We start from the raw sequence: 25,759 nt of genomic DNA, 5'->3' as shown, positions 1-25,759 counted from the left end.
TCTCTAAGAGGGTAGTGAATCTGTGAAATTCTTAAGGCACAGGGCAGTTCAGGCTAGGTCAATAATTGAAGTCAAAGCTGAGACAGACAGATTTTTAATCAGTAAGGGGATCAAGGGTTACAGAGGAAAGGCAGGAAAGTGGAGTTGAGGATTAGCAGGTCAGCCATGATCACGTTGAATGGCAAAGCAAACTCGAGGGGCTAAATACCTCATATTTTATGGCCTTATTTAAAGAAGCAGGAGCAGGAGGAGTTCTCTGTCACTTGTTTGTATAAATCACCCACATCCAGCAATTGTGGGTGTATCGTACCCCCATGTCCCCATCTGGTAATTGGGCCTAACCTCTCAATAATGGGAGATATGACTATTTAGGTCAGATCTGTACTCAACAGCCTTCGAATATCAAATGTGATCAACAAAACAGAACAGCATTTGTACAGCACCTAAAGGGGCATTTGCAGAGAATACCTCCCAATATCTAAATGAAAGAATTGATTAGATTGCCTGCAGTGTGGAAACAGGCCTTTCGGCCCAACAAGTCCACAGCGTCCCTTGAAGCATCCCACCCAGACCCATCCCCCTATAACCCACACACCCCTGAACACTATGGGCAATTTAGCATGGCCAATCCACCTAGCCTGCACATCTTTGGACTGTGGGAGGAAACCGGAACACCTGGAGGAAACCCACGCAGACATGGGGAGAATGTGTAAACTCCACACAGACAGTCGCCCGAGTCTGGAATTGAACCCGAGTCCCTGATTCTGTGAGGCTGTAGTGCTAACCACTGAGCCACCGTGATCCCCTTACTGATTAAAAATCTGTCTGTCTCAGCTTTGAATCCACTTATTGAACTAGCCTGAACTGCCCTGTGCCTTAAGAATTTCACAGATTCACTACCCTCATAGAGAAGAAAGTCTTCCTCATAAAAACTGAAAGAATTGCAGATGCTGGAAATCAGAGAAAAAATGACTTAAAAGTTAGCAAACAATGAACAATTGCAAAGAAAATCCTGGTGGATTATTGAAAATGTGAGTTGGAGGCATAAGAGAGAAAGATAAAGTTCAAAAGAAAAGTGAAAATGTAGATAGTATAGAGATGTCTTTAAAAGGTAAAAAAGTCTTTCTTGGGGAACTTGCGAGTTATGGTTGTATGCTGAAATCATTTAAAAAAAACTTGACATCAGCTTTTACAATGATGATGAAAGTGAGAATCTTGACATACCACTAGATGATTTGAAACAACTGTCTGAGGTAATTGGACAGAAGAAATTGGACAGAAGAAAGAGTTGTGAGAGCATGGAATGCGTTGCCAGCAGCAGTTGTGGAAGCAAGGTCATTGGGGTCATTTAAGAGACTGCTGGACATGTATATGGTCACAGAAATTTGAGGGTGCATACATGAGGATCAATGGTCGGCACAACATTGTGGGCTGAAGGGCCTGTTCTGTGCTGTACTGTTCTATGTTCTATGTTCTATGTTCTAAATTTGTTCGAAATCATTATGGAAAATCCAAGGTGGATAAGTGGGCTCTGCTTTGGATGCCAAATGATGACACGGAGAAATAACACACATTGGCTTTGAACTCCCAAGCGTTCTCCAGGTCCTACAATAGCTCCTGTAGATTGGTAGATGGCAAACGTAATCACACAATAGATGAGAAGGGGCAGAGAGGGACGGAGAGAGAAAGAAGAGAGAACAATAGGCCAGTTAGCCTGGCATTAGTAGGAAGGAAAACTCTATCACGGAGTATGTGCTGCCAATGTCAAATGACTAGAAAAGATGTCCACCACTGTCAAGAGGAGTGCATAAATGTCACACTGCAGTGATTAAGTTTAAGATAAAAGCTAGAAATTGGTTGATGGAGACGGCTTATTTGCAGAGAAATGCTTGCTTTTATTAATCTGATACTCTGTCCTTTCAAGTACCATGACTCTATTCCCAGTATCAGTCAGTGGTGGTTGATGTTGTCCACCCAGTGGGACAGGCAATATCTCATGTGAATAAATATATGGGTCCTGAGAGGAGCATATGTCGGGGCTATCCATGACACCCGAGGAAGGAGAGAGGCCCCAAAACCTTGTGTCTTCAAATAAACCTGTTCGACTATAACCTGATGTGTGATTTTTGACCCTATGTATGTCTGTCTGTATGGTAAAGTTGTGAAAGAGAGAAGAGAGACAAAATGTGAGAGTGAGTCTCTGAGTGGGTGTCTGAGTGTGTGTGTGTGTGCTCTTACTCATCAGATTTAACAATAGCTGTAATATTAACCCTGTGTTTCAGCACGTGTACACTCTCTGCTCCCCCCAGTAGTAACACACCCATTAACCCTTAATCTATTGTTAGTGACACAATGTCATTGGCATTTAAAGCATTGGCCTGGTGCTGGAAGGCAGGACTATCTAATATTTAATGTAGCTTTGATAGTATAAATGTAATGGGCTGAAGGGCCTCTTTCATTTTCCATGATTGTATGATGGATGGGCATTCAGAAAACCATTTGTTTCAATAGCAGCAACACAGATTTGTGGAAAGAAAACTGTTTGACAAATCTGTTAAAATCTGAACTGCCTTTTCCGATTAAAATGAGCAGAGAGATCTCGGTGTCCATGTACACAGATCCTTGAAAGTTGCCACCCAGGTTGACAGGGTTGTTAAGAAGGCATACAGTGTTATAGCTTTTTTTAACAGAGGGATCGAGTTCCGGAACCATGAGGTTATGCTGCAGCTATACAAAACTCTGGTGCGGCCACACTTGGAGTATTGCGTACAGTTCTGGATACCGCATTATAAGAAGGATGTGGAAGCTTTGGAAAGGGTGCAGAGGAGATTTACTATGATGTTGCCTGATATGGAGGGAAGGTCTTACGAGGAAAGGCTGAGGGACTTGAGGCTGTTATCATTAGAGAGAAGAAGGTTGCGAGGTGACTTAATTGAGTCATATAAAATAATCAGATGGTTAGATAGGGTGGACAGGGATGATGATGACGAAAATGAGAATCTTGACATACCACTAGATGAGTTGAAACAACTGCCTGATGTAACTGGACAGAAGAAATTTATTCGAAATCATTATGGAAAATCCAAGGTGGATAAGTGGGCTCTGCTTTGGATGTCAAATGATGACATGGAGAAATAACACACATTGGCTTTGAACTCCCAAGCATTCTCTGGTTCTACACTAGCTCCTGTAGATTGGTAGATGGCAAATTTTTTCTAGGATGGTGACGGCGAGCACAAGGGGGCATAGGTTTAAATTGCGGGGTAAAAGATATAGGACAGATGTCAGAGGTAGTTTCTTTACTCAGAGAGTAGTAAGGGAACGGAACGCTTTGCCTGCAACGGTGGTAGATTCGCCAACTTTAAGTACATTTAAGTCATCATTGGACAAGCATATGGACATACATGGAATAGTGTAGGTTAGATGGGCTTCAGATTGGCATGACAGATCGGCACAACATCGAGGGCCAAAGAGCCAGTACTGTGCTGTAATGTTCTATAGTCTATGTTATATGGTAGATGAGGAGAAACCAGTGGATGTACTGATTTGGACTCATTCAATCAATTACCACAGAAGAGTTATTGTACAAAATAAGGACTCATGGGGAAGGATTAAGGATTTACAATAGAAAACAAAAAGTGAGAATAAATAGATTAGGTTAGCAGGATGCATTTAGCAAAACCTAAATGTTTATTACTTGTGTCACGAGCATAATTTTGATGTCATGGATGGGGGAACAAAATGTAATCCAAAGACAATGATGATACAAGTTGAGTAGGAAGGCAGGCTCAGAGGAAAAAGGAAAACGGCTGCAAAAAGACTCAGGTACATTAGCTAACTGGGCAATAAAATCTCAGATGGAATATCATGTGTAGAAGTACAAGGTCATTAACTTTGGTGTGGGAAAGACGAATATTTCTAAAATGGCAAAAGTCTGAAAAATTCTGGCATGCAGAGAGAATTACTTGTCTTTGGACATGAATCCCTGAACATTAATGTGCTCTCAAGTAATTGGGAAAGCTGATTTTATGTTTGGTACAGAAAGTTTGGAATGTTAGCAAAAGAGGTTTGAGTACAATTCTATCCTCCTTGGTGAGTGCGTGCTTGGTCTCCTTACTCAAGGAAGGTTTTAGTTACCTGAGTCCAACAAGGGCTCATTAGACTGATGAAGGAGCTGTGAGTACAGAGGGATCAAGTAGACAAGGGGAAAATATCACCATTTTCTCTGGCCAAGGTCAGGCGGTGTTGAGTTTGGTTTAGGTTAGATTCCCTACAGTGTGGAAACAGGCCCTTCGGCCCAACAAGTCCACAAGCATCCCACCCAGACCCATCCCTCTATTACCCACACACCCCTGAACACTACGGGCAATTTCAGCATGGCCAATCCACCTAGCCTGCACATCTTTGGACTGTGGGAGGAAACCGGAGCACCTGGAGGAAACCCTCTCAGACACGGAGAGAATGTGCAAACTCCACACAGACAGTTGCCCAAGGCTGGAATTGAACCTGGGTCCCTGGCACTGTGAGGCTGCAGTGTTAACCACTGAGCCACCATGCCACCTCAAGGCTGAGCGGGTTTTCTCACTATATCTCACCAAACTTATCACATTAATTACCATTTGAGTCCTTCTGGTCAGAATCACACCCTACATCCACCCCAAGTTACCACCTGCATTGTTTGGAGCACCCCACCACTCAGAAGGGATTCCAGAATTGAATGGCATCCCTGCTGCTGGTGCCATCTTTGGAAGCCTGTTGTGCACCTGGCGAAGCACTGTCAGTCTAGAATTGTCTGCTTGGTTCCTGACATTTGCCTCAAACAGAATAAACATAGAACATAGAACAGTACAGGACCTTCAGCCCAAAATGTTGTGTGTATGTTATCCTACTAAGATCAATCTACCCTGCATACCCTACGTTTTACTATCCTCTATGTGCCTATCCAAGAGTCGCTTAAAAGTCTCTAAAGTATCTGACTCCACTACCACTGCTGGCATTGCATTTCACATGCCCACCACTCTCTGTGTAAAAAGCCTACCTCTGACATCTCCCCATACCTTCCTTCAATCCTCTTAAAATTATGTCCCCTCATAATAGCCTTTTCTGCCCTTGGAAAAAGTTTCTAGTTATCCACCCTATCTATGCCTCATCATCTTGTAAACCTCTATCAAATCACTTCTCATCCTTCTTGAGTCCAGTGAAAAAGCCCTAGCTCCCTCAACCTTTCCTCATAAGACCTGCCCCCTAGACCATGCTGCATCCTGGTAAATGTCCTCTGCGCTATCTCTAAAGTCTCCACATCTTTCCTGTAATGAGGTGACCAGAACTGAACACGATATTCCAAGTGTGGTCTACCTAGAGTTTTATAAAGCTGCAGCATAACCTCATGGCTCTTAAACCCAATTCCCCAGCCAATGAAAACAAACACACCATATGCCTTCTTTACAACCCTATCAACTTGGGTAGCAACTTTGAGGGATCTATGGATGTGGACCCCAAGATCTCTCTGTTCCTTCACGCAGTCAAAAATTCTTTCATTAACCCTATGTTCTGCATTCAAATTTGGCCTTCCAAAATGAACCACTTCACACTTTTCTGGGTTGAATTCCATCTGCCACTTCTTTGCCCAGCTCTGCATCCTGTCAAGCATCACAGATGGGGGAAAATTGGTGCCTGTTTTATGGATAGGTTCCTGAACATTCAGCTGGAAGCAATTGTGCAGAGTCAGCATTTCCTCTTCCCCTTGTAACAGCATTAGAGGCTATGACACCAGACCATGCCACCTGTTATAAGGATGCTACACAGGTCAATGTAGTCTCAGACATCTGGAGAAATGCTCAGTACTGCAGAAAGAAGGTTAACGACCTTCTCTATTCTGCCTAGGTCAGTACCACTGCCATCCCTCGAAAACCTCACACTCGGTCCATTTCTGCTACTTTACTGACCTCCCTCCAAGGCTCATGCTCTACCACTTTCACTGTTACCTGCAATATATTATATCACTTGCTTTCACTCACCCCCCCCCACCCCCCACAACACAACTAACCCTGCATATACTCTATGTTGCCTATTCACTTGCTCAGAATACCTGCTAATCTGCAACTACAGTAATAACCGTGCTACCCGTTGCCAGCATCTCCTGTAATATCTGCCTGTCAGGAGGAGAACAGTGGAGCAGAAATGGTCAAGACGGAAGCTGGGCTGCTTGACATTCAGCTCTGTGCCTCTTATGGGTAGACAATCCTGAATCTGACCACCCCAAGTTTCTGATTGACTGTGTCCAAACCTCTGGACTGAGATCAGGGACTGCAACTGCACTGGACCACACTGATCAAAGGCCAACCCATTAATTTGACTGAGGCTTACTGAAAACAATGTCAAGCTTCCTGGTTTTGAGTCTGTGCTAAACAGCAAGACAAGTCAGCATTACCTTGAGCTGTCTAGCTGATGAGGCAAAGCACAACAAGGCAAGAAAAGGTATGGATGCTGTGAGCATCCTAGTCGGCTCAGAGTAATTTAAGGTTATGAGCACAAGCGAGGATCTCTCCGATGCAGCCTGGTGCAGTCCATCAGCTAATAAATAATAACTGCTAATAAATAGCAGTTTCAGGATGCTGACACAAACATGATGGACAGAATGGTCTCATTCTGGCATGTAAAGGCCCTAAAATTCAACAGAATATAACAAAATATATGATTGAACTTTGTCAACAGCCCTTAAAGAAGAAAATTATGCCAAGTAACTGGGGCATAAATACTGTAACACTTTTGACTGGAAAGAAAGACTATTGACAAATTAAAGCTTCAATAAGTAGTTATTTGGAAGTACAGATTTGAGTATTACTTAAAAAAAGTAAACTTTTCATGAAAGCTTTGTATCTTACACTCATCTGGGCAATTAACAAGAATTGTATAAATATTTAATAGTGTAAATATTGGTATTTTCCCCTTAAATTGAGTCTTTTCTTCAGCAACATTTATGGACAGTTCATCTAAATAATTTATGGGATGTTTCTTAAAATTCTCAATTCTAGATTGAATTAGTGAGTATTTAGAAATGCATGGCAGAAGCAGGTGCAGTCAGTGTGATGACTTCAATACAAGCCATATGGGACACATTCAATGGGGTCTTTCGAAGAAACAACTGGACTGGGGAATGGAGTGCGGTGTGTAGGGCTTTTCAATCCTATTATCTGAGAAGGTGATCTCCAAGAGGCTTTTCATTGAAATCCAGAACGGAATGTAGCAGCATAGGTAGCAGCCACAGTGACAGTGATATTGAGGAGAGTTCTGATGTTGTACCTTTTTGGTCCACGATATTATCTCCTGCTCAGAGAAGTTGGTGTAAGTTTCAGCAAAGAATACGCGCAGTTGCTTCTGGATGAAGGAGATGGTTATCTGAGCCACGGGCAAATCAGCTGCATTGGCCAGAACATCGGCTACTCTTCCTGAACCTTCTACTATTACACAGGGGGTGCCATTTTCCATGGCATTGTATATAGTCTGTAACAGAACAATCACCATTACTAAACCAGAAAACATAGGAGTCCTTACATAACAGGAGGCCATTTGCTCCAAGCTACTCCCTTACATTAGTCTCTTGTTCAGCCCCTCAGGAGGAAAATGACATGCTTCATTGATGAAGTGCAGCTTGAAATCAAGGTGGGCTACGTTCCTGATCTGGCAATCTGACTAGGAATCAATGATGACCTGAAGTGCTTTCTCCAACTGCAGCAACCCATCACAGGCCTGGAGAAGGTGAGCGGGGAGCATGAGGTACAGAATTCAGGATGTCCTTCAGGCCTGAGTTCCCATCATCTTGACTATCTGTTGGAGGTGCTGGGCTCAGCAGGAAGGCCTGCTCCAGGCTGTAAAAGGACTGGGTCAGAGATTCAGTGCTAAGGGAGCGCCGCAATGTCAGATGGGCAAGCAGGACTAAAGGAATGTCGCACTGTCGGTTAAGGACAGGCAGAGCTGGGAGAGCACCACACTGTTGGAAAGAGAATAGGACTGAGGGAAAGCCACACTGCACAGGTTGTAGAACTGAAAGAGTGCCACACTGCCAACAGGGGGCTGCAGGACTGAGGGAGCACCAAACTGTTGAGAGGGTCTCTGCAGGAGTGAGGGAGCACTGCACAGTCAGGTGGGGGCAGGACTGAGGGAATGCCACACTGTTGCTTGTACCATCTTTCAGATTATTCATCAAAGAAAAGCTTCCCAGGTGGAGTCAAATTTCCAGTAGCATTTCCAACAGAATACTGACCAGGTCTCAGCCAATATTAAGGGTAAGTTACTCTGCATTAATACTTTTACATTCCTGCATTGCAGCAGTAAATATACTGCAAAAGGTACTTCATTCTATCTGTGACCTTTGGGACATCCTGCAGTTTGTTGGTGTGATAGGAAGCAAATGTTTGAATCTCATTTTTTTTTACTCACATTCAGAGTTCCTGGGCCTCCTTCAAGGACAACACATACAATTGGGATTTCAATTCCAACATCTACAAAACAATCATTAGTCAGAATTTGTCAGCAGCAATCATAGAACCCCCTACAATGTGGAATCAGGCCTTGGGGCCCAAAACGTCCATACTGCCCCTTCGAACAGCATCCCACCCAGACCCATTCTCCCAAGCCTGCATTTCCCATGTCTAATCCACTTAACCTAACCTGGGCACTGTGGGCAATTTAGCATGACCAATCCACCTAGCCATCACATCTTTGGACTGTGGGAGGAAACTGGAGCACCAGAGGGAAACTTATGTAGACACAGGGTGAATGTGCAAATCACACTCACACACACACACACACACACACACACGCACACACACACACACACACACACACACACACACACACACACACACACACACACACACACACACACACACACACACACACAGAGTGAGGCAGGAGTGCTAACCACTGAGCTACCTTACAGCCCCATGTTCTTTTGTTCTCTAAAACAATACTCTCTTCACCATGGCCATGAGTTCTCAACATAGATGCTTTGTGAGTGACACTCCCTGGTAAATGCAATATTCCTAAATCTGATCCTTCATTCTTGATCTTCGCTCTTCTCTTCCAGACAGGGAAACCTTAAATCTATGGCTGTAGCTCACAGTTTCACTGAAAGCAATATTGCTGGAAGAATCAGACACGATAGTTAGCATCACAGTTTTTGTAACTTATCCTCATTTCCTCTTTTAAAAGACATATTTCTCTACATCCTGACCATTATTGCTATACCTCATGCGTGTTTCGGTAGATACTTTCAGCTATTTGACTTTGGAAAGCTTCACAGCTGAGACAGACATTATTCTCACCTGAGATCTAAACATCAAACAGTTACAGGACAAGGATAACATGGACTATTACAGAGTAACTCTGTCTCTACAATGTCCCAATCAAGTATGTCTAGGGCAGGAACAGTCCTTGGCTAAGCATATGGATAATGATGGGATAGTGTAGGGGGAGGAGCTTAGATTAGTTCACAGGTCGGCTCAACATCGAGAGCCGAAGGGCCTGTTCTGCGCTGTATTGTTCTATGTTCTACGTTCCATGTACTCTTAAACAGAAAATAAAGCTCCCTGGTCACTGTACTCATGAAGCTCTCTTGGGAAAGGACAGCATGGGGTTGGATAGAGGTTACAAATTTCTCTTCTTTTCAAACTTAAAGTAGATGTCCCCTACTCTTTTAAACTGGACATAGAGTATCCTCTACACTGACCCCGTTAAACACTTCCAGGAGCATAGGGTTAGATGCTGAATAATACTTCCTCTACTCTTTTGAAACTGAAAGTAAAACTCCCTTTATCTCTGAAACTGAAAGGATAGCTCTCTGTACACTATCCCCAGTCAATCCCTGGAAAGGTATATCACTGTTAGATACAGAGTAAAGCTGCCTCAAATCTTTTAAGCTGGAAATGTAAATCTCTCTTGACACTGTTCCCATCAAACACTCACAGGACAGCATTAGCCCGTGACTAAGTGACTGCCACTTACACAGTTATATGAACAGTCCAGTATGGGAATGGCATTGTTTAAATTGAGATTAAAAGTTTCTCTGGCATGTATCACCACACGGGCTCAATATATAATAGTAGAAAACAGTTGCATGAGACACTTACAGGAAAGATAATGCTCGGGTGAAATTCAGATTTAAATTCTGTGTATATTATTTCAGTAACACTCCCAGTGCAATGACAACACCAGTTAGGTTTAGGTCACGGTTTCAATCATGGAGTGTTAAACAGCCCCCTCAATGCATGGCAAATGTAGCTGCCTAACCCAAAACTACAAGTGGACAAGCCTTACCTTCAGTTCCCATTCGCTGCTTTGAGATGTACTTTTCCAATTGGGCCCTTAGGGGTATCTCCACACCATATTGTCCATGGGTGCCATTGTCCACCAGGATAAAGTGAGTATGGTTGTGGTCCAGACAGGATAGTCTACCCTGACTGGCCTCATCCATGTAATATTCCACAGGAAAACTGCCCTGTTCCAGAAAAGTGAGTTCTGATCAGTTGCAAGCAGTATAGCTGTTATATCATTCCTGCCTCTAGCTCGACCTCATTGCATCAGTTTGGAGAGAGCTGAGTTCCTGTCTTCCTGCTGAAGAGACCAACAGACAGGTATGATGTGATTGAAGCCCCCAGTATAACCAAGGCCTCAGATTCCTTAACCTACATGTCCACAAATGTTGTGACCTCATCACGCAGCTCAGATCCAGCCAGGAATCCTGTTTCATGGGTGTCCTTGAATTTTGATTTCTTCATTTGTGGGATTGCAAGCAAGGCCAACATATAATGCCAAGCTCTAATTGCCCTACAGAAGGTAGTGGTAATCTGCGATCTTAATCTGTGATAAAGCATCCATTACCTGCAATGGTTTGACCCTGTCAGAGGGCCCTCAAGCCTCTGAGTCTGGAGTCACTTGTGGACCAAACCAGGTAAGGATGGAAGATTGCCTTCCCTAATTGACACATCACAGATTGCAGAATCCCTACGGTGTGGAAACAGGCCCTTTGGCCCAACAAGTCCAAACTGACCCTCAGAGAAGCCCACCCATACCCATCCCCTATAACCTACCTAATCTACACATCCCTGAACACTTTGGGCAATTTAGCATGGCCAATCTATCTACCCTCCACATCTCTGGATCATGGAAGGAAACTAGACCCCCGGAGAAAACCCACATAGACAGTGGGAGTATGTGCAAACTCATGTGAGCCAGGTGGGCTTTTTCAGTGGGGTAGCTCAAATGTCCAGATTTTAATTAATTACTGTAATTTATTTCCATACCAGTACCTGGACAATTGAATTACTGGTCCAGTGACATTGCTCCTGTTTCTTTCCAACATGGCTCTCTGTCTTAAGATTAGATTCCCTACAGCGTGAAAACAGGTCGTTCAGCCCAACAAGTCCACACTGCCCCTTGAAGCATCCCACCCAGACCCATTCCCCTATAACCCACACACCCGTGAACACTACGGGCAATTTAGCATGGCCAATTCACCTAGCCTGCACATCTTTAGATTGTGTGAGAAAACCGGAGCACCTGGAGGAAACCCACGCAGACACAGGGAGAATATGCAAACTCCGCACAGACAGTTAGCCGAGGCTGGAATTGAACCCAGGTCCCTGGCACTGTGAGGCTGCAGTGCTAGCCACTGAGCCACCGTGCCGCCCCAAGGCTCACTTCTCCAGCTACCTAATGTTCTGAAGAAGGGTCACTGAACTTGAAACATTAACTCTGATTTCTCTCCACAGATGCTGCTAGACCTGCTGACTTTTTCCAGCAATTACTGTTTTTATTTCTGACTTCCAGCATCCACAGTTCTGTTTGTTTCCAACTATCAGTCTCTCACTCTCTCTGTGGCTCATTTCCCCAGCTATCAGGCTGTCTCTCTCTATGGCTCACCAATCCACTTGTCAAATTCTCTCTTTCTCTCTCTCTCTCTCTCTCTCTCTCATGTATATAATCATTCACCTGTCCAGCTATCAGGTACATCCCCATCCATGGCTCACCTCTCCATGACAAAAGACTTGTAAACAGGGTTGGGGAGAACCCTAAGATATTACATAAACACAGTAAAGGGAAGAGGTTAACCAGGGAAAGAGTAAGTCCCAATAGGGACTAAGGGGGAAACCTGTGTGTGAGGGTACAGGATATTGGAAGGGCGTGAAGTCTTTGGCCTTCATTCTGAAGAGAGAACGTAGGGATGGAATTCAGGAAACTTTACAGTGAGTAATTTTCACAGTTTGACAGAGGAAATGGCGAGGTTTTGGAGGTTCCGTCAAGCTTAAAATCAGACAAATCCCCAAGCCCGAATTAATTGCAATCTAGGTTGCTTATAGAGGCAAGGCAGGAGCTCTGACACAAATTTTTAATTCCTCTCTGGTCGCACAGGAAGTACCAGGGGACTGGAAGACAGCTAATGTAGTTTCACTTTTCAAGAAGGATGATAGAGATAAACTAGGAAATTACAGACCGGTGAGGCTCACATCAGTGGTAGGGGAAACTATTGGAGAAAATTCTGAAGGACCAAATTAATAATCACTTGGAAAGGCATGGGATTATTAGGGATTGTCAGCATGGCTCTGTCAGAAGATCACGTGTAACAAATTCGTTAGAATTTTTTGAAAGTGTGATCAAGTGAGTGGATGAGAGAGGCTCAGTTGATGTAAAACTTTGACAGAGGAAATGGCGAGGTTTTGGAGGTTCCGTCAAGCTTAAAATCAGACAAATCCCCAAGCCCGAATTAATTGCAATCTAGGTTGCTTATAGAGGCAAGGCAGGAGCAAAACTTTTGACAAGGTCCCACATGTGTGGCCTATTGAGAATGTTAAAACATATTGGACTGCGGGAAACCTGGTCAGATGGGTCAGAAACTGTCTTAGTAATAGGACACAAAGGGGAGTGGTAGAAGGTTGTTTGAGTGACTGGAGCCTGGTGTCCAGCAGAATGTCACAAGGATCAGTCCTAGGACCCTTGTTGTTTGTCATATATATAAATGATATTGATGAAAATATGGGGAAATATTTAGCAAATCTGCAGATGGCACCAAGCTTTGTAGAGTGATTAACATTGAAGAAGATGGTTGTAGGTTACAGGAAGATAATAGGTGTGTTGGTCAGATGGACAGACTACTGGCAGATGGTATTTAATCTTGAGAAGTGCAAGGTGATGTAGTTTGAAAGATGAAACAAGATGAGGAGTACTTAATTAATGGCAGAACACTGGGTAGCTTAGAGGAACAGAGGGATTGTGGGGTAATTATTCACAGATCCGTGAAGTCGACAGGGCACATGAATAGGATAGTTAAAAAGGCATTCAGCACACTTGCTATCATAATCATGGCATTGAGTGTAAGAGCAAGGAGGTAATGATGGAGTTGTGCAAAGAGTTGCTCAGGCTGTAGCTGGAGTACTATGTGCAGTTCTGGCCACCTCATCACAGGGAGGATGTGATAGCATTATAGTGGGTACAGAGAAGGTACACCAGGATGTTGCCTGAGATGGAGAAACTGAGCTATACCGAAAGAGTAGATAGGATTGGATTGTTTTCGCTAGAGCAGCGAAGGCTGAGGAGGGACATGTTTCAGGCTTATAAGATTAAGAGGGGTATGGCCAGGGTGAACAGTGAGAGCAGCTGTTCCCCTTGGATGAGAGGTACGAGAGGGGATAGTTTTCAGGTAAGGGGCAGGAAATTCAGAGGGCATTTGGGAAAAAACCCTTTTCATTCAACAGATGCTTGGAATCTGGAATGCATTGCAGAGGGTAATGGGGGAGGTAGTGGAGGCTGTAAACTTTACCACCTTTAAAAAAATATTTGGATGCGCAATTCAAATATCATAATATTCAAGGATACGAGATGAATGCAGAATTGTGGATTAGCAGGCTTTCAGCAGTGCAGACTCGTTAGGCTGAAGGTCATTTTCTAAGCTGTATGAATCTATAAATCCGCAATTAACAGACTGTCTCCTTGTCGCATCTCCCTAACATTTAGTCATTTTTTTCTCACTCTCTGTGTCCCAACTCTCCACCTCTCTGTCTATGGCATACCTCTCCACTAGTCAGTCTCTTTCTTTCTCTGTCTCTCTCTCTCTATGGCTTACATTTGCAGCTATCTACCTCTCTGTTTCTCTGTATGGCTCATATCTCCAGCAATCAGCATCTCTCTCTGTCTCTCTCTTTTTTTTTCACCAAATTCATAATATCCCTGGTCATCCAAGGTTCATGTAAGTTACTATACCTATTCTTCATTCTTGCAGGAATATGCCATTCCTGAACCCTTGTCAACTGCTGTTTGAAATATTCCCACATGTCCAACGTGGATTTACACTAAAACAGCTGCCTTCAGTTAAAAGTCTCTAGTTCCTGTCTAATATTGTTGTGGTTCGCCTTCCACCAGTTTAACACCTTCACCCGAGAACTACTCTCATCCCTATCCATGAGTATCTTAAAACTCACAGTATTATGGTCACTACTCCTGAAATGCTTCCTCACTGAAACTTCATTCACTTGGTCCGGCTCATTTCCCAAAGCCATGTCCAGTATAACTCCTGCCCTGGTTGGACTGTTTATAAACTATGCCAAGAAACCCTCCTGAATGGTCCTTACAAATTAGAACATAGAACATAGAACATAGAACAGTACAGCACAGAACAGGCCCTTCAGCCCACAATGTTGTGCCGACCATTGATCCTCATGTATGCACCCTCAAATTTCTGTGATCATATGCATGTCCAGCAATCTCTTAAATGACCCCAATGACCTTGCTTCCACAACTGCTGCTGGCAACGCATTCCACGCTCTCACAACTCTCTGTGTAAAGAACCCACCTCTGACATCCCCTGTATACTTTCCTCCAACCAGCTTAAAACTATGACCCCTCGTACTAGCCATTTCTGCCCTGGGAAATAGTCTCTGGCTATCAACTCTATCTATGCCTCTCATTATCTTGTATACCTCAATTAGGTCCCCTCTCCTCCTCCGTTTCTCCAATGAAAAGAGACCGAGCTCAGTCAACCTCTCTTCATAAGATAAGCCCTCCAGTCCAGGCAGCATCCTGGTAAACCTCCTCTGAACCCTCTCCAAAGCATCCACATCTTTCCTATAATAGGGCGCCCAGAACTGGACGCAGTATTCCAAGTGCGGTCTAACCAAAGTTTTACAGAGCTGCAACAAGATCTCATGACTCTTAAACTCAATCCCCCTGTTAATGAAAGCCAAAACACCATATGCTTTCTTAACAACCCTGTCCACTTCGGTGGCCATTTTAAGGGATCTATGTATCTGCACACCAAGATCCCTCTGTTCCTCCACACTGCCAAGAATCCTATCCTTAATCCTGTACTCAGCTTTCAAATTTGACCTTCCAAAATGCATCACCTCGCATTTATCCAGGTTGAACTCCATCTGCCACCTCTCAGCCCATCTCTGCATCCTGTCAATGTCCCGCTGCAGCCTACAACAGCCCTCTATACTGTCAACGACACCTCCGACCTTTGTGTCGTCTGCAAACTTGCTGACCCATCCTTCAATCCCCTCATCCAAGTCATTAATAAAAATTACAAACAGTAGAGGCCCAAGGACAGAGCCCTGTGGAACACCACTCACCACTGACTTCCAGGCAGAATATTTTCCTTCTACTACCACTCGCTGTCTTCTGTTGGCCAGCCAATTCTGTATCCAAGCAGCTAAGTTCCCCTGTATCCCATTCCTCCTGACCTTCTGAATGAGCCTACCATGGGGAACCTTATCAAATGCCTTACTGAAGTCCATATACACCACATCCACAGCTCGACCCTCATCAACTTTTCTAGTCGCATCCTCAAAAAACTCGATAAGGTTTGTGAGGCATGACCTATCCCTCACAAAGCTGTGTTGACTGTATTTGATCAAGCCATGCTCTTCCAGATGGTCATAAATCCTATCCCTCAGAATCCTTTCTAACACCTTGCAGATGACAGACGTGAGACTTACTGGTCTGGAATTGCCGGGGATTTCCCTATTTCCTTTCTTGAAGAGAGGAATTACATTTGCCTCTCTCCAGTCCTCAGGTACGACTCCAGTGGAGAGCAAGGATGCAAAGATCTTCGCAAGTGGCGAAGCAATTGCATTTCTCGCTTCCCAAAGCAGCCGAGGACAAATCTGGTCCAGGCCTGGCGTTTCCACCCCTGCTCTAAGTGAGTCCCAGTCAATAAAGGGGAAATTAAAATCACCCACCACAATAACGCTGCTGTTTTCACATCTTTCCAAAGCCTGTGTACTATTCTTTCTACTATCTACCACTGGCTGTTGAGAGGCCTGTATTATGCCTCCAGAACTTGATTTCTGAGTTCTACCCATATTGTCTCACTGTAGGAATCCTCTGATTTATCCTCCCTTAGTACAGCTGTGAGATACTCCTTTACCAGTGTTGAAATTTCCCCAGTGATAATGGGAACTGCAGATGCTGGAGAATCCAAGATAACAAAGTGTGAAGCTGGATGAACACAGCAGGCCAAGCAGCATCTCAGGAGCACAAAAGCTGACGTTTTGGGCCTAGACCCTTCATCAGAGAGCTCTCAAAATGTCAGCTTTTGTGCTCCTGAGATGCTGCTTGGCCTGCTATGTTCATCCAGCTTCACATTTTGTTATCTTGAAATTTCCCCACCCCATTTACATCCCCTTCTATCATATCTGAAACATCTAAATCCTAGGACATTTAGCTGCCGGTCCCATCCCTCTTTCAGCCAAGTGTCCATAAGCAAAATAATGTTATTGTTCCAAGTAGTAATCAAAGCTCTTAAGTTCATCTACCTTGCCTATTATACTTCTCACATTGAAACACATGCATTTCAGGCCATCAGCCCTGCTCTTTTCAGGAGTGTTTCCCTGCCTGTTCTGGTTAGTCATGTTTGCCTTGGTTTCTTCCTCCCTTTCAATTTCTGCATCTACCACTCTCCTCCCCTAGTTCCCATCACCCTGCCACAGTAGGTTAAACCCCACCACCCTACCCCCAGTCTTTGGCCAAAAGAGGAAAGAAGTACAGGTAAGCTCAAGGAGGGTGAGAACTGACGAAGCCCTTGAAGAAATTCAAAGAAATTAGGAAAGAACTTAAAACAAGGAATTAGAAGGGCTAAAGGGGGTCATAGAAAGTTATTAGCAAACAGGATTAAGCAGAACCCAAAGTTTTTTATAAATGCATAAAAAGTAAGATCTGTTAGAAGTGTATAAAATGTGAGGCTGGATGAACACAGCAGGCCAAGCAGCATCCCATTATCTCTGTTAGAAGTGTGACCTATTTAGCACAATGATAATTGCACGCAACATGATGGAGGTTTCGCAATGTGAAGTCGGGACTTCATCTCCACAAGGACTGTAAGGTGGTCATTCTTACCAATCCTGTTGGTAAGTTGTATCTGCAGCTGGCAGATTGGTAAGGAAGAAGTCAATTACATTTTCCCCTTATCACTGCCACACACCCAGTCTAGCGGCTACGTCCTTTAGGATTTGACCAGCTCAATCAGTAGTATTGCTGCTGAGCCACTCCTGGTGGTGGGCATTGGAATCCCCCAGCCAGAGTACATTTTGTGCCCTCGCCATCCTCAGTGCTTCCTCTAAGTATTGTTGAACATGGAGGAATGGAAGCATATAGGTCAAGTGCAGGAAAATGGGGTTAGAATGGATGGACATTTTGGTTGACATGGGCTAGTTTGGACCAAAGGGCCTGTCTCTGTGCTGTAGGTCTCTATGATTCTATGAGTACCAATTCATCAGCTGAGGGAAGACGATCCATGGTAAGCAGCAAGAGGTTTCCTTTCCCATGTTTAACTGACGCTGAGGTTTCATGGGGACTGCAGTCAATTTTATGAACTCCCAGGGCAACTCCTTCCCAACTGTTTACCACTTGCGAGCACCTCTGCTGGCTCTGTCCTGCCAGTGAGGCAGGATATATCTAGGGATGGTGATGGTGGTTTCTGAGACATCTGGGATTCTGTGAGTATGGCTATGTCAGGCCATTGCTTAACTAGTCTGTGAGACAGCTCTCCCAATTTTGGGACTAACCCCCACATGTTAGTGAGGAGGACTTTGCAGATTTTAAAGGACTGCTTCTGCCATTGTCTTTTCCGGTGGCTAGGCTGGTGCCAGGGGGTCCGTCTGGTTTCATTTCTTTGAGATACAGTAACATTTGGTACATTTGAATCATTTGCTAGGCCATTTCAGAGGGCAATTGAGAGTCAACCACATTGCATGGAATCACATGTAGGCCAGACCAGGTGAAGACGGCAGATTTCCTTATCTGAAGATCGTTAGTGAGCCAGGTGGGGCTTTTTCCCTGACAATTGGCAATGGGTTCATGGTCACCAGTAGATTCTAAATTCCAGATTTTTTTTTGTTGAATTCAAATTCCACCATCTGCTGCAGTGGGATTTGAACCTGGGTCCCCATAACATTATCTGGGTTTCTAGATTAATCACCTATAATACCATTAGGCCATAGCCTTCCTTTCCCTTATCTTTATAGAACTTTAGCTCAGCTACAATTGGAATATTGCATATCATTCCAGTCACAACACTACCAGAATGATGTGAATGCTTTGGAGAGGGTACGGAAATGGCTTACCAGGATGTTGCTTGATCTGGGGAATTTTAGCTATGAAGAAAGTTTGGATAGACCAGGTTTGTTTGCACTGGAATGCAGGAGGTTGAGAGGCAACTTGAAAGAAGTTTATAAGACTGTGAATGGTTTGGATAGAGTGGAAAGCATGAGGTTTTTTTCTCAGGATGGAAAGGTCAATTACTGAGAGACACATGTTCAAGGTTTTGCAGTGGGAGATGGGGTGGTTTTAAAGGAGATCTGGGAGGCAAGGTTTTCACCTAAAGGATGGTGAATGCCTGTAACACACTGCCATAAGAGGTGGTAGAAGCAGACGCAAGAACAGTATTCCAGAAGAACCTGGACGAATACATGAATAGGAAGGGAATAAAGGGATATGGATCCTGTAGGTGAAGGGCCTGGTCTTGTGTTGTATTTTTCTTTGTTCTCTCTCTTTCCAGTACTCACCTCTCCAACAATCAAATTCTGTACTTCTCTCTTTGACTCACCTCTCCAGCTATCACTCACTTTTTCTCTCTCAGTGGCTATTGTCATTGGTGTTAGACATGGCCCTTAGTAAAGCCTTTCAGTGTGGCAGGCTAATTGGTAAAGTTAGATCAAGTGGGATTCTGCATGAGCTTGCCATTTGGATACAAAACTAGTTTGACAGTAGGAGACAAACAGTGGTAACGGAGGGTTGTTTTTTGGACCAGAGGCCTATGATAAGTGGTGTTCAACAGAGATTGGTACTGGGTCCACTTTTATTTTTCATTTATATAAATGAATTCAATGAGAATATAGGAGGCATGGTTAGTAAGTTTGTAGATGGCATCAAAATTGGTGATATAGTGACAGTGAAGAATAATATATAAGATTACAAGGAGATCTTTATTGATTGGACCAATGGGCTGAGGAGTGGCAGATGCAGCTTAATTTGGATAAATGCAAGGTGTTGCATTCTGGTAAAACAAATAAGGGCAGCACTTATACAATTCCTTGGGTAGTGTTGTAGAACAGACAGACCCTAGGGTTCAGGCGCATAATTCTTTGAAATTTGCGTCACAGGTAGACAAGGTAGTTAAGAAGGCATTTAGCATGCTTGCTTTTAATGCTTAGACCTTTGAGTATAGGAGTTGCAACATCATGTGGAGGTTCTACATGACATTTGGAATGCTGTGTTCAGTTCTGGTCACCCTGTTATAGGAAGGATATTATTAAATTGGAGAGGGTTCAGAAAAGATTTACCAGGATATTGCCAGGAATAGAGATTTGAGTTATAAAAATAGACTGGAAAATAGAATGAACAAATGATAAAGTATCACACATGAACAGGCCTTCGGCTCTCCAAGCATGTGCCAACCATCATGCCCTAATTAATCTAAAAACAAACCTGCCATTTTTTGATCCATATCCCTCTATTCCTTCGCTATTCTTGTACCCATCTAGGTGCCTATTAAATGCCTTCAGTGTGTCTGCTTCCACCACCACTTCTGGTAGTGCATTCCAGGCTGCTACCACTTTCTGCATGAAAAAATTCACTCACAGCATTTCCCTTAAATTTTCCCCCTGTGACCTTGAACCTGTCCCCTTATAATTGACACTTCAACATTGGGTAAAAAAGCCTCTGACGATCCACCCCTCATAATTTTGAAGACCTCTATCAGGTCTCCTCTCAGCTGTTGTCTTTCCAGCGAAAACAATCCTAGTCTTTTTCACCTTTCCTCATTGTCAATGCTCTGGAGACCAGGCAACATACTAATGAACCATCTCTGTACTCTTCCAAAGCTTCTACATCCTTCGGGTAGTATGGTGACCAAAACTGCACACAATACTCCAAATGTGGCCTAATGAGGGCTTTATATAGCTGCAACATGTGTTGCCAATTCTTGTACTCCAAGCCCCAGGCGATGAAGGCAAGCAAGCCATTTGCCTTCTTAATCACCTTGGCTACCTGTGTTGCCACTTTCAAGGAATTGTGGACCTGCTTGCCCTGATCAGTTTAAATGTTAGTGTTTCTAATGGTTCTGCCAATTACAGCACAATTCACATTCAAATTTGGTCAAATGTTGGTCTGGAATAAACTCCATCTGTCATTTCTGTGCCCCCAAGACTCCAATATACCAATATCTTATTGTATACTTTCACAGCCGTTGGCATGATCAGCAACTCCACCAATCTCTGCATCATCAGCAAACTTGCTTATCAGACCACCCACATTTTCCTCCAGAACATTTATATATACTACAAACAACAAAGGACGTAAGACTGACTCCTGTGGAACACTACTAGTTATTGGTCTCCATTCTGAAAAACATCCTTCCACCACTCTCCTCTGTCTTTTATGACCAAACCAGTTTCCATCATCTAGCCAGGCCACCCCGAATCCCTTGTGATTTTAGCTGTTGTACCAACCTACCATGTGGGACTTTATCAAATACTTTACTAAAGTCCATATAAACTATATCCACAGGCCTTCCCTAATCAATTATCCTCATTACCTCTTCAAAAAATTCCATCAGGTTGGGGTGCAATGGCCCAGTGGTATTATCACTGGACTGTTAATCCAGAGACCCAGATGATATTCTGGGGACCCAGGTTCAAATCCCCCCATGGCAGATGGTGGAATCTGAATTCAATAAATATCCGGAATTAGGCATCTAATGATGACTGTGAATCCATTGTCGATTTTCAGGAAAAACCCATCTGGTTCACTAACGTCCCTTAGGGAAGGAAACTGCCATCCATACCTGGTCTGGCCTACATGTGACTCCAGACCCACAGTAATGTGGTTGACTCTGAACTGCCCTCTGGGCAATTAGGGATGGGCAATAAATGTTGCCTAGCCAGCAATGTCCTCATACCATGAATGAATAAAAGAAAAAACATGACCTTCCTTGGACAAAACCATGCTGCCTGTCACTAATACATCCAATTTCATCCAACACACAGATCTTGTCACTCAGTATCTTCTTCAAGAACTTCTCCACCACAGACATCAAGCTCACCGGCCTTTATGTCTATATATATTGCTCTCTCTCTATGCGATGCAGGGAAATTTGGCTGTTTGGATACAGAACTGGTTGTTCAGTAGAAGACAGAGTGTGGTAGTAGATGGAAATTATTCAGCCTGGAGCTCGGTGACCAGTGGTGGTCCGCAGGGATCTGTTCTGGGATTTCTGCTCTTTGTGATCTTTATTAATAATTTGGATGAGGAAGTGGAAGGGTGGATTAGTAAGTTTGCTGATGACACGAAGGTTGGTGGAGTTGTGGAGGGCTTTTATAGGTTGCAACGGAACATTGACAGGATGCAGAGTTGGGCAAAGAAGTGGCAGATGGAATTCAATCCAGAAAAGTGTGAAGTAATTCATTTTGGAAGGTCAAATTTGAATGCAGAATACAGTGTTAATGGTAGAATTCTTGGCAGTGTGGAGCAACTTTGAGGGATCTTGGAGTCCACATCCATAGATCCCTCAAAGTTGCTACCCAGGTTGATAGGGTTACGTAGAAGGCATATGATTTGTTGGCTTTCATCGGCAGGGAAATTGAGTTTAAGCGCCGTGAGGTTATGCTGCAGTTCTATAAAATTCTGGTTAGACCACACTTGGAATAGTGTGTTCAGTTCTGGTCACCTCATTACAGGAAAGATGTGGAAGCTTTAGAGAGGGTCCACAGGATGCTGCCTGGTCTTATGAGGAAAGGTTGAGGAAGTTAGGGCATTTTTCATTGGAGCAAAGAAGGATGGAAAGTGACTTGATAGAAGTTTACAAGATGATGAGAAGCAAAGATTGAGTGGATAGTCAGAGACTTTTTCCAATGGTGGAAATGACTATTACTAAGGATCATAATTTTAAAGTGATTGAAGGACGGTAGATGGAAGATGTCAGAGTTAGGTTCTTCAGACAGAGAGTGGTGGGCACGTGGAATGTGCTGCCAGCAGTGGTAATGAAGTCAGATACTTTAGAGACTTTTAAGCGACTCTTGGATGGGCACATGGAGGATAGTAAAATGTAGGGTATGCAGGATAGATTGACCTTAGCAGGATAATAGGTTAGCGCGACATCATGAGCCGAAGGGCCTGTACTTCTCACCTCTCCAGCAATCAGTCTCTCTATACCCCTCCCCATCTCTCTTTCGCTCCCTGTGGCTTACCTCTTCAGTTATTTCTCTCTGGCTCTCTCTGGCTTTCCCTCTCTGGCTCGCACCTCCAGCTGTCAAGCTGTTTCTCTCTTGCTGTGGCTCATCTTACATTCTTCAGCCTCTCTCTGTTGTTTTTGTGGCTTACCTCTCCCGTTATCAGGCTTTCTCTTTCTCTTTGGTTCAATTCTTCAGCAACAAACTCTCTCCCTCTCTCTGTATCTCCCCTCATCCACTATCAGTCTCTCTCTCTTTCTCTGTTGTTCACTTCTCTAGATCTCAGTCTCTCCCTCTCTGTGGCTCTTCTCTCCAGCTATCAGTCCCTCACTTTCATTGGTTCACCTCTTCAGCTATCAGATTTTCCCTCTCTCACACACACAATTCCTGACCTCTGCAGCTGAAAATCTTTCTTGCTTACCTCTCCAGATATCAGGTTCTCTCTCTGTCTCTATCACTCACACACCTGCTATTACTCCCTCTCTGTGGTTGACCTCTCCAGATCTCAGCTTCTCTTTCTCTGTCCCTCTATTGCTCACTTCTCTACCTGATAGGCTCTCTCTCTGTTGTTATGTCTCACCCCTATAGATATTAAGCTGTCTCTGTTTTTATGGTTTACCTCTCCAGCTATCAGGATCTCAGTCTCTCTCTCTCTCTCTCTCTCTACTTCACATCTCCAGCTGTCAGACTCCCTGTCTGTATTACTCACTTCAACAGGTATCAAAGTATCAATATCTCTCACTGAATGGCTCAGCTCTCGATATTAGACTATATTTCTCTCTCTATTGCTCACCTCACCATGTTTCTGGCTCTCTTTCAATGGTTCACCCATCCACCTATCAGTCTCTCACACTCTATGGTTCACATCTCCAGTTATCAGGCTCTTTCTCTCTCATTCACTCTACTGCTTAACTCTCCAGCTAACAGTCTCTCTCTCACTTACCCCTTCAGCTGTCAGATTCTTTCCATTTACCACTAATCTCTCCACCTTTAGTGCTCTTTCTCTCTATTGATCAACTCTCCAGCTACCTGGGTCTCTCTCTGACTAGAGGCCCGAACAGCCCCAATCCACCACCACTCTAGTCCACCTGGTTGAGCTTGTTCTCTCACTGAACAATTTCTCCTTTAATTTATCTTACTTCTGCCAAGTCAAAGGAACTGCTGTGGGCACAAACATAGGTCCCAGTAATGCTTGCCTCTTTATGGCATATGTGGAAAGATCCTTACATCAGTTTTACACTGGACCCATTCCATAATTCTTTTCTCGGTATATTGATGACTGCTTCGATGCCACTTCGTGCTCCTGCCAGGACCTTGAAAACTTCATTCTTTCTCTTCCAATTTCCACCCCTCTATGGCTTTCATATCATCCATTTATGATACATCCCTTCCTTTCCTCGGCCACTCTGTCTCTGTTTTGGGAAATAAACCATCCACTGCTATCCACTACAAAGCTATTGACTCCTATAGCTACCTTCACTACAGCTTATCACACTGCATGTCCTGCAAGTACTCCATCCCATTCTCCCAGTTCCTTCATCTACTATGGTTTCCCACCCATTATGGTAGACAGGGCCCTCAACAGCATCTGACCTAACACTTGTGCTACTGCATTCCGCATGCAGATGGCCTCAAGGCCCTCTGCTTCTTCCTGTCCTGCAGGCCCGACCAGTCCCCCTCCACCGACACCCTCATCCGCCTAGCCAAACTCGTCCTCACCCTCAACAACTTCTCTTTCGACTCCTCCCACTTCCTACAGACTAAGGGCGTGGCCATGGGCACCCGCATGGGCCCCAGCTATGCCTGCCTCTTTGTAGGTTACGTGGAACAGTCCCTCTTCCGCACCTACACAGGCCCCAAACCCCACCTCTTCCTCCGTTACATTGATGACTGTATCGGCGCCGCCTCTTGCTCCCTAGTGGAGCTCGAACAGTTCATCCACTTCACCAACACCTTCCACCCCAACCTTCAGTTCACCTGGGCCATCTCCAGCACATCCCTCACCTTCCTGGATCTCTCAGTCTCCATCTCAGGCAACCAGCTTGTAACTGATGTCCATTTCAAGCCCACCGACTCCCACAGCTACCTAGAATACACCTCCTCCCACCCACCCTCCTGCAAAAATTCCATCCCGTATTCCCAATTCCTCTGCCCCCGCCGCATCTGCTCCCACGATAAGGCATTCCACTCGCACACATCCCAGATGTCCAAGTTCTTCAAGGACCGCAACTTTCCCCCACAGTGATCGAGAACGCCCTTGACCGCGTCTCCCACATTTCCCACAACACATCCCTCGCACCCCGCCCCCACCACATCTGCCCAAAGAGGATCCCCCTCGTTCTCACACACCACCCCACCAACCTCCCGATACAACGCATCATCCTCCGACACTTCCGCCATCTACAATTCGACCCCACCACCCAAGACATTTTTCCATCCCCACCCCTGTCTGCTTTCCGGAGAGACCACTCTCTCCGTGACTCCCTTGTTCGCTCCACACTGCCCTCCAACCCCATACACCCGGCACCTTCCCCTGCAACCGCAGGAAATGCTACACTTGCCCCCACACCTCCTCCCTCACCCCTATCCCAGGCCCCAAGGTGACATTCCACATTAAACAGAGGTTCACCTGCACATCTGCCAATGTGGTATACTGCATCTACTGTACCCAGTGTGGCTTCCTCTACATTGGGGAAATCAAGCGGAGGCTTGGGGACCGCTTTGCAGAACACCTCCGCTCGGTTCGCAACAAACAACTGCACCTCCCAGTCGCAAACCATTTCCACTCCCCCTCCCATTCTTTAGATGACATGTCCATCATGGGCCTCCTGCAGTGCCACAATGATGCCACCCGAAGGTTGCAGGAACAGCAACTCATATTCTGCTTGGGAACCCTGCAGCCTAATGGTATCAATGTGGACTTCACCAGCTTCAAAATCTCCCCTTCCCCCATCACATCCCTAAACCAGCCCAGCTCTTCCCCTCCACCCACTGCATCCCAAAACCAGTCCAACCTGTCTCTGCCTCCCTAACCTGTTCTT

General features: G+C 44.5%; 1 protein-coding gene across 12 annotated transcripts in view; it reads right to left on the bottom strand.

Annotated features, from left to right (window-relative positions):
* trpm2 (transient receptor potential cation channel, subfamily M, member 2) overlaps positions 1-25,759 on the bottom strand; it is a 230,666-nt gene that overhangs the window by 137,395 nt on the left and 67,512 nt on the right. For all 12 annotated transcript variants that reach the window (XM_059647003.1, XM_059647008.1, XM_059647009.1 and 9 more), the window contains 3 exons: positions 10,318-10,498; positions 8,440-8,501; positions 7,303-7,503 (listed from right to left, as the gene is read on the bottom strand). In XM_059647003.1, coding sequence (XP_059502986.1) covers positions 7,303-7,503; positions 8,440-8,501; positions 10,318-10,498 — 444 coding nt within the window. The remainder of the gene's footprint in view (positions 1-7,302; positions 7,504-8,439; positions 8,502-10,317; positions 10,499-25,759) is intronic.

The sequence above is a fragment of the Stegostoma tigrinum genome, chromosome 7, assembly GCF_030684315.1.
Source record: "Stegostoma tigrinum isolate sSteTig4 chromosome 7, sSteTig4.hap1, whole genome shotgun sequence".
Classification (NCBI taxonomy): Eukaryota; Metazoa; Chordata; class Chondrichthyes; order Orectolobiformes; family Stegostomatidae; genus Stegostoma; species Stegostoma tigrinum.
The sequence above is the reverse complement of the archived record's forward strand: the minus strand, read 5'-3'. Positions and strand labels throughout refer to the sequence as shown.